This window comes from Piliocolobus tephrosceles, chromosome 7 (genome assembly GCF_002776525.5).
Source record: "Piliocolobus tephrosceles isolate RC106 chromosome 7, ASM277652v3, whole genome shotgun sequence".
Lineage (NCBI taxonomy): Eukaryota > Metazoa > Chordata > Mammalia > Primates > Cercopithecidae > Piliocolobus > Piliocolobus tephrosceles.
Window position 1 is genome coordinate 69,243,304 of NC_045440.1, and position 9,938 is coordinate 69,253,241.

The 9,938-nt window shown below is 35.1% G+C and overlaps 1 protein-coding gene across 1 annotated transcript in view; it reads left to right on the plus strand.

The window, feature by feature from the left end:
• Window positions 1-5,833, plus strand: part of PREX2 (phosphatidylinositol-3,4,5-trisphosphate dependent Rac exchange factor 2) — a 286,976-nt gene extending 281,143 nt beyond the window's left edge. The window contains exon 40 of the mRNA XM_023222397.3: window positions 145-5,833. Coding sequence (XP_023078165.1) covers window positions 145-190 — 46 coding nt within the window. The 3' untranslated portion in view covers window positions 191-5,833. The remainder of the gene's footprint in view (window positions 1-144) is intronic.
• Window positions 5,834-9,938: the final 4,105 nt, after the last annotated feature.

Genomic DNA, 9,938 nt, shown 5'->3' on the forward strand with positions numbered 1-9,938 from the left:
TATGTTATTTTTAGTGAAATAGACAATCTGATCATGACTCATGAAACAAGAAATTATCATCAATGTGTTTGTTCTACCAATAAAGACATCTCAGGTAATGGTAATACACTAAGTCACTGTCAAACTTTTCCATGCCTTTTCTAGGCTGTACAAGCTGTGCGAGCCGCCTCCCACAGCTGGAGAAGAATGAAAAGAATTCCCAAGAAACCAGGCAGGCAGAAGCTCCTGAATGCTGGACTAGACAGACTACATGCTGGCTAAACATTCTCCACTGAAGATAAATCAACGCTCTTTTTTTTTTTTTTTTTTCCTGTAAATCTTTCTCCCCATTGCAAACAAGTAGTGTTCAGTTTATACTTGGATATTTATGCTGGAAATGGAAAGAAGTTCAATCAGACAGTTCAGCATCACAAACTGATGTCTCTCTATATTGACATTAAGTATTCACTTTTAGAGTAAAATCCATCCCTGGATCATAAAGAAAAAAATATTAGAGATTTAAAAATTAACCACCATGCCTCGTCTCCCATTCATTAAAATTGTTTTATTATGTTTGTTTTCATCTTTTCCAAGTGGACACATGTAATAATGGAGAGTTCCTCTTGAAGAAGGCTATTATTGAAGAAACCTGGTGACATCTTGCAAATCATGAAAAATGTTAAGGACAATATGGACTGTGTGGTATAGATTTTCAGTCCCCCCATTTGCAAGAGAGAAAGTCATTAATGTGTGAAAGGTGGAAAAGCATGCTTTACTCTTTCTCCTAAGGGCTTATTTCTTATTAGAGGAGAAGAGAGCTGACTAAGGCCTCTAGCAAGACTCACTTTCTTCTAGCTGCCTTTGGGCATCCTTTTCTCTTGTGGACAGCTCTAGCAAATCAGTGCTATTTTTGGTGTCTGCAATGGGCATGGCTTCCTTGGGCCACGAATACTGGGTGCTGTGCCATAACGGCCCTGGGGATCAGAGAAGTGCGGGGAGGGGAACCAGGATGAAGAAGGGGACAATAAGCCTATTTTAAAACTAAACCTTTAACTTAGATACCTAAAACTCTTAATTTTATGAAGGCTCTCATATGAGCGATCAGACTCTTCAAAGAATACAACATCATGAGACTTTTTCTGTCAAGATATATGTATAAGATATGAAAATAAGGCTTTATTTGTACTTTTAAAGGAACGTTAGGAAGCTTGATAATTTGTGGACGCACAAGGTGTATTCTATCCTTATTCTAAAGTGTATGTAATGTTTATCATTTCCACACTGATGCAACAACATTGTTTTTAGCATAGTAAATACAGTAATATTTATTTTAAATCCATAATTTTCAAACAAAACACTCACGATTGTGATAATTATATGGGTTTATGCTAATTTAGTATGTGAAATGCTTTTCACATCTAAAGTATATGCAAACCATTATTACTTTTTTTTTTTTTTATTTTTTGAAGCTGAGTCTCACTCTGTTACCCAGACTGGAGTGCAGTGGCGCCATCTTGGCTCACTGCAACCTCCACCTCCTAGGTTCAAACCATTCTCCTGCCTCAGCCTCCCAAGAGCTGGGACTACAGGCATGCACCACCACGCTCGGCTAATTTTTGTATTTTTAGTAGAGACAGGTTTTCACCATGTTGGCCAGGCTGGTCTTGAACTCCTGACATCAATCCTAGCCTCCCAAAGTGCTAGGATTACAGGCATGAGCCACTGCTTCTGGCCCATTATTAAATTTTAATTTATGAAATTTGATCATGGTTTTCAAACTATTATTAAAAACCTTTATCATTAGCCATTATGTATTGAATAACAAAAATACCATGTTACGTGTGTAGGCAATATGTGTATACTACTAGGTGAGGTAATAATAATTGTTATTTGCCACAGAAGCTCTTGAGACTTTTGTGAGAAGTCCAGATATAATGACAAACAAGGAACCTAGCATCAGAGTTTTCAAGAAAAAGCTGAAAATTTTGAATTTAATAAAGATATCTTTACATAAATAACTTTCAAGGATTTAACATTCGTAGGGCTAATGAGTGAACACAGCTGATTAGCTAGCAAGTCCTTTCATATTGTCATGACTGTTTTCTCATCACCGTCCTGGAAGCAGTAATCCTCATTAGAGGCATGAAAGGGTCATTAAAATGATTTCAGTTGTACTTTGCCGTATTTCACGGGGCAAATTATCAGCTATTATGGTATTTATAAGCTAACATATTTTATATTTTTAAGGATCTACTTTCTTCATAATAGAATGTGCTTCATATTATTTTTAGGGTTAAACATAAGCGTATTGTCTATCATGCTCGGTACTTAAAATTAGTAATGGTTTATATTAACATCAGTCACTATAACTTCTGCTCATAATAAAAATTGTAGCTAACACTTATTAAGGGATTACTACATACCCAGTAATAGCTCCAATTGCTTTGCCTGTATTCTGTTGTTATTGCTTCACTTAATCCTCATAATAATGGTATGACATGGTACTCTTTTGATCACGCCCATTTTTAGAGTTGAGGAACCAAAGCAAAGAATAGCCCAATGACTTGCACAAAGTCACATGATTGACAAGGGGTAGAACCAAAATTTGAACCCAGGAAGTCTGCCTTCTTAATGCATTATGCTGCTTTTCCTTATCAATATAAGAACTATTGTAATATTACAATGATTTGTAAGTAAATTTGGAGTTGTGTGGCATATGTTGTCATTAAATTATACATCTTGTGTTCAAAAACAGTGAATGGAAACATGTAAAATGCTTTAATTATATGAAAATTATAGGATTTCCTGGACATTTTACAACTCTGGATGGACATTTTACAACTCTGGATGCACATTTTGAGGTAACTCAACACTGTTGCAATCTGAAAAACTATTTTGTATCATATTCCTCCTCATCAAAAATAACAGTTTTAGGTAGTACATCACATAATACTTTATTATAATTCCAGCACAGTGGTAACAGTAAAAAAATACCTAATGGATGAATGAAGAATGACAATTTTTTCAATGCCATATGTACCTCCATGTGACATTGGGTATGAAGAGGACTTGAGATTTTAGGATGCGTTTACCTTAATGCTACATGCTCCTCTGTAACCAGTGCACCTTGAAATACTGCTAAAATCTGCTAACTTCTTCCAAGTTCTGAGCATGGACAACCCCCATCCCCCCAACCTAAAAGGGAAGGTCATGCATAGAAATTTTGGATCTTAACTTAGGGCCTGACTCAAAAATAATTGTGAACTAAAAATTCTTAGTCAATACATCTTAAGCATTCTATTATCTCCTATAATTTTTTCTAATATTAATTCCAAATATTACAAAAGTTAACGTGATATTAAAGTATGAAAAATTTGAGCAGATTAGAATTTTACATGTATTTCCATTCCTATTTGAAGAGAGAAAAGGGGGAGAGAATTTCTGTGCTAATTTTACTTATATTGGATATATAATATTGAATTTATAGTATAAGCTTTATTTTATCAATTCACAAATCTGAAGTCTCATACTGTTTTCTATCTCTTTAAAACACATTCTTCTGGTGGCTTGGATTCACTGTGCATTCATTGGCCACCCTTTTTGAAGCAAATTTTAAATCAATTTAAAATTAGGTAAACTTTTTATGATACTATAACATATATGACATTGAAATGACATTGGTTCTGAATCTATTAATTTAAATTTTGGGATCATTACATTCAGAATGAAATGAAATTGACTTTGACACTAACTTTGACAGCCAAGAAAATGAATGGGTAAACAAAGCCTAAGGGTCATGTTAATTAATTTAGCAAAACAAACTATCTTCAGTCCTTTGGGCTTGTACATTTTATAGACAAAATTAGTATTTATTGATTTGGAAGCGTTCAATTAAGAGTAAATGACTCTGTGTTTTGAAACTAATACCTTTGCATTTAACATACTAAAGTATTATTATGTTAGTTCAAGTAGATCTTTTCCTGTGTAGCATGATTTAATGCAGAGCAGTGGGTATATTTTTATTCACTTATACTTTTGAAAAGCCATAATATTGAAATTTAAAATGAATAGTCTCACTTTAAGGTCATTTTTACTTTACATTTTACTTTAAAGGTCATTTTTAGACTTTATGTGCTAGTGGTATTGAAACTAACATTTAATATTTGACTAAATTGCTTGTGAATTTTTGGAAACTATGTTTAATTTTTAAAGACATTGTTATGTGAATTATCTTACTAAATTATCGCTTAAGAACTCTCTCATAGCAGTAATTTCATTAACACATATACATACTAACCAATTTGCTAAATGAATTGTCGGTTGTCTTGCTTAAGTACTAGAGCCAAGCTTTGAAATGACTTAAAGTGATCTGAATTTTGATTGAGAAAAATAATCTGTCTTCTGTCGAATGTTTGAACATTTAGTGATGAGCCTCAGCAAAGTTTCACCCTACATGAAGCAGAACAGGTGGGGGAAAATTGCAAGAGGGGTCTGTACCAAAAATGGCCCCAGGATATTCCATTGAACAAATATTGACCATCATCTTGCTAGGTGCTACAACTCCATACTAGTCATTACAGTTAGTCTTTGGTTTCACAAAAATGTTACTGCTTCAAAGGCTTGGCATTAACAGTGTTGCCAGCATTCATATTGCCAACCATCTGCTGGTCATACATGGAAGACTGTTAAAGTGTGGTCTGTGCATCATTGAGCAATTGTTATATAGACACAAGGCCTGCTTCACTCAGGATAGCTTGCTCCTCTCACTGAGAAGAGATATCTGAAGTCTACTAAGTCTACTAAATGAGATATATATGTGTATGTATATGCCTATATATATTGTTATACTTACTAGTTTTGTGGTAATGTTATAAAAATTAATAAGATTGTTTTGTTTTGTATGAATGTACGACAAATTGAGTTGTTCAATGTATTGAATGAATGTCTTACTGCAGGCATCAGAGCTGTCCAACCGTGTGTAAATATACCTGGTCTTTTGATCACTGACACTACTTTGCTATTCAATCTGGAATCAACTGACCTGGCTCTGCCATTGAGAAATAGCTAATTAAGAACAAAATTGTTAAATTTTAAAATTATATTTCTACTAGAAGTAGCTTTGGAGAGTTAATTTTAGATGCAAATAACAGGATAAATGCTATCTGATCAAGCATTCATTCGTTTTTTGAGGATTCACTAAGTGCAAGGCACAATCGTTGGGGCTGGTATATGTGCGGATATGTTTGATTTGAAAACCTTCATGGTGTCTCTGTGTGTTATTGATTATCAGCGTCTTTTGCTTAAAATGGCATTATTTGTAACACAAACCTAATATCACGTGTACAAATATACTGTGTGTAGCCAAGAACACTAAATTGGTAAAATGCTTTAGAAAATATACATCTGAATTTGAATATCTAATGCTTCAAGTAAATTTATTAGAGTTTCAGATGAATATATATTTTTGTAACTGCCAAGTAAATGAGTAGAACAGAGCTTTTTGCCTAAAAATATTTTTATAAGTACTCATTTACATAGTATTCATTATTTTAAATGACAAAATATCAAATTGGTTCTATAAATAATAATTGTTTTGAATATATCCATATTTAACATCATATGAAATCCAAAATTTAATGATAAATTTCATCTGGATGTGTTATTATAAAAGTCATCATTTTTCCTTTGTAAAATATCCATGTAACATAGCTTCCATTACTCCATATTTTATGTATGGTTAAAATTATCAAAGTGCATTATGTATTTTATATCATTTATTTTTGTCTGCATAAAAGATTGGAATAGTAACCATGTATGATAAATGTTAATAATAAAGTGAAATGTAGTATGACCAGTTCAGCTTCTTTCCATTTAAACTTAATTTCTATTATGTCCTTACCTATTTGGACAACAAAAAACATTAAACGCAGATTTTCACCCTTCAAGAGTTCACAAGCTCAATAGAAGAAACTTGACACACGTATGAAACAACTTCTACAAATATGAGCTGGAGGGACAGTAACTGCTAGGAAATGAGAGAGAAGCTTGATACGGGCCATGGCAAAGGAAAACTTCACGAGGGACAAGAGACTTACACTGTCCCCTGAATTAACTAGTCAACCTATCAAGGTTTGTTTAGTACTTATTACATATCAGCCACTATCCTAGTTGCTAAAGTATACAAATGCACATAATTCCCAAACTCTAGGGTTATAGAGTGTGGTATATTTAAGATGATTAATGCAGTACACAATCCAAAATGGCAACTACCAAGACAAAGCAGTGGACACTAATGCAAAATGAGAGAGAAGGCAATGAGAAACATGGACTATAGAATTAAAAGAATTTAGATTCAATCCAACATCTCCTTTTGGAACATCTACAGATTACTTGTCATGCGCTGAACTAAGATGGATATTTACTATTTAGGAACACATGTGTAGCCATTACCCTTATGAAATTTACAGTCTAAAAGAGAAAAACATTGATTTAAAAAAAGAGAGAAGCCTGGGTCAGGAAAGATCGTCAGCATTCCAGATGAATAAGATTAAGCAACAGAGGAAGGAAACAGCAAACTTGTTAACAAAAACAGGATGAATACATGCACTGAGATGAAAAAGCACCAGATATTTTGGTGGGATGGTGAGTGGCTCGGTCCAGACTGATGATAAAGATTTGTGGATATGCTTAGAAAGAGACATGGATAAAAAATACAGCTGGATCTGCAATGCCAGGCTAAGAAGTCGGGACACTGGACATTATGAGTATTTTAAAAATGAGATAAATAGTTGATAATAATGACAAAAATTATGAAATTGAAGTGGGGAATTTGAAGGATATATACGTTGTTGATGTACAGGCTACTTCAAAAAAGTCAAATCAAATAATAATTGGAGGAAACAAAAATCAATAACTGCTTTTACTTTTTAGAGATTGCTGTTATACTCTGAGATTGCAAATTTAATACAGTAATATGAGTGAGAAAATAGAATCAGCAGGTGTCACTTATTTATTTCAGAACAGCATTCCAGACATTTATGTTCCAGAGATGTTATTCAGTGAGATACACGCACACATAGCCCATGCAAGTATTTTGTAGTGAAAATGAGTTTAAGAAACACAGAATTAAGCGGGTTTCTCTATTATAAGACTTCTCCAACCTGCTAATGTACTAATAACCATGGTGACTTTGGAGGACATTGATGGTATGCAATGTTTCCCAAACACACTAGAATATAGGACATGTTTATGGGAGATTTGTTATCATTTCCTTGGAATACAAATATTCATCAAAGCACAATATGGGAAAACTATTCTAGAAACTGCATAACATGAAGAAAAAAATGGTAAGCACATTGATAGATGGTGGGGTCTTTACCCGATGGAGGTGCCATTTGGCACCTTTTGTCATATGCAAGAAATGACAAATACTTGCATAAATGAACAGTAGCAGTGAAATAGAATTAAAAGCAGATTGTGATATTGTAATTTTTATTCTCTCACCATTCATCTAGGCTCAGGGTATTAGAGGCCAGAAAAAGCATATTCCATAGAAAAATGGAAAACTTTCCTCTCCTTTTTAATCACTTCAGCCTTCTAATATGATGACATATTGGATTAGAAGACAGTTTATTATGTCAAAACTTGGCTCCAATTTACCATGACTTCTGGGCTAAATTTGTAAGGCTTGATGGCCATGACCAGGATATCATGAGTTAGACAACTTGAAGGTAAAAGACTGATATTTCTTCACAAAAAGTATTAAAAAGATAAGTGTGGACTTTTCTAGCCTGAGGCTGGTTGGGCATTTGAAGATGATCTGAATGCAGTGGTATAAACAGCTTATTGATTTCTCGAAGCCAGATCTTGATGATATGGACCTCCAGGTCTGGAAAGGTATTTGTCTCACCTAGGGTCAGCCTCAACATTCCTTGAGATCAGGACATTTCCAGATTGAAATGTGGACCCATTTGCTATTAATCAAAGTGAATATATGGGAGGAAGTTTTAGTACAAGACTGTCTAGATATTCATCAAGTCAGAGGCTTCTTAGACTCGCTGCCCTTGACTCACTATGTTGCTCTCATTCAGAAGAGGCCTGTGAACTCTTTCCCAGAAAGTGATAAAATAAATTATTCCAGAGCTGTGTGCTCCGAGAAAGAAGGCAGTGATCACCACATGATATAAGAGAGTGTTCTGTTTAGGGCACTTTAATTCAGAAGGATGAAGACAAGTGAGGATATAAATAATGGCCAGAGAATGACTAAGGACATGCAGGAATTGATTGCCAGGAAATATTAAGTCTGCTAAAAACTGCTGCTGCTCTTAACTGCCCACATGTTGACTCACTTAAAAATGTTTACCCCAGAGATTAGACATTAGGATGTTACCTAACTTTAGCAATGAGGGATCTGGAAGCTGTAAACGAATACAGAGGAAAAAACAGGCTGTATGATGATATAAAAAATGGCTGTATGGCCAGGTGCGGTGGCTCAAGCCTGTAATCTCAGCACTTTGGGAGGCTGAGGTGGACAGATCACGAGGTCAGGAGATCAAGACCATCCTGGCTAACATGGTGAAACCCCATCTCTACTAAAAATACAAAAAAAATTAGCTGGGCGTGGTGGCGGGCGCCTGTAGTCCCAGCTACTTGGGAGGCTGAGGCAGGGGAATGGTGTGAACCCAGGAGGTGGAGCTTGCAGTGAGCCTAGATTGCGCCACTGCACTCCAGCCTGGGCAACAGAGCAAGACTCCGTCTCAAAAAAAAAAAAAAAAAAAAAAATGGCTGTATTATTTTGTTTTCACTCTGCTGTTAAAGACATATCTGAGACTTGGCAATTTACAAAAGAAAGAGGTTTAATGAATGGACTTACCGTTCCACGTGGTTGGGGAGGCCTCACAATCTTGGCAGAAGGCAAGGAGGAGCAAGTCACATCTTACGTGGATGGTGGCAGGTAAAGAGAGAGCTTGTGCAGGGAAACTCTTCCTTATAAAACCATCACATCTCATGAGACTTACTATCACAAGAACAGCATGCGAAAGACCTGCCCCTGTGATTACCTCCCACCAGGTCCCTCCCACAACTCGTGGGAATTCAAGATGAGATTTGGATGGGGACACAAACAAACTATATTAGAGGCTTTTAGACATGATCTTTGAAAAGCTTTTTTTTAAAAATAGATTTAGGGGCTACAGTGCAATTTTGTTACATGCAGTAGTGAAGTAGTGGTGAAGTTGGGGCTTTTTGTGTAACCATCACCTGAATAGTACACCTTGTGTCCATTAAGTAATTTCTCATCCCTCATCTCGCTCCCACCCTCTCACCTTTCTGAGTCTCCAATGTGTATTATTTCCTGAAAAACTTATTTGAATTATGTCAATCACCGATTGGAAAGTTAGGATAAGCTTTTTCCCTTTTTTATTGAGATGGAATTTGTATAACATAAAATCGTATAATGATGCAGTGATTGTTAGTAGATGGCGAAGTAAAACGGACATTTGGCCCTTGAATTGCTTTTTTTTTTTTAATTTTCTCTAATTTTTAGATGCAAAAGTTTTACATTTTGTAAGATTAAAAACTAAAAAAGAAGTTAATAATCCCACTAGAGTGTCTATGGCTCAACACTGGATGATATCTCTGTTCGTCCAGTTCTTTCAGTACAAATGATAGCTAGAAACCAAAGTCTGACTGGCTTTAACAACCAAAACAAAAGGTAAAAAGTATGTAACAAAGCTATAAGATGCTGTAGGTGGATCTCCTGGGCAAGACCAACTCCTTTGGTTAAAATGATATCACTGGACATTTTTTATCTCTTGACTTTCCCACCTTCTGTTTTTATAACAAATTGATCACCAGCATCACTAAACTTAGATTTCATGCACCAACATGAAAGAGAATGTCCCAAGAGTTGTGGCAAAATCTCTGTATTGATTTAATTGGTCTGACTTGAGTCATGTGAT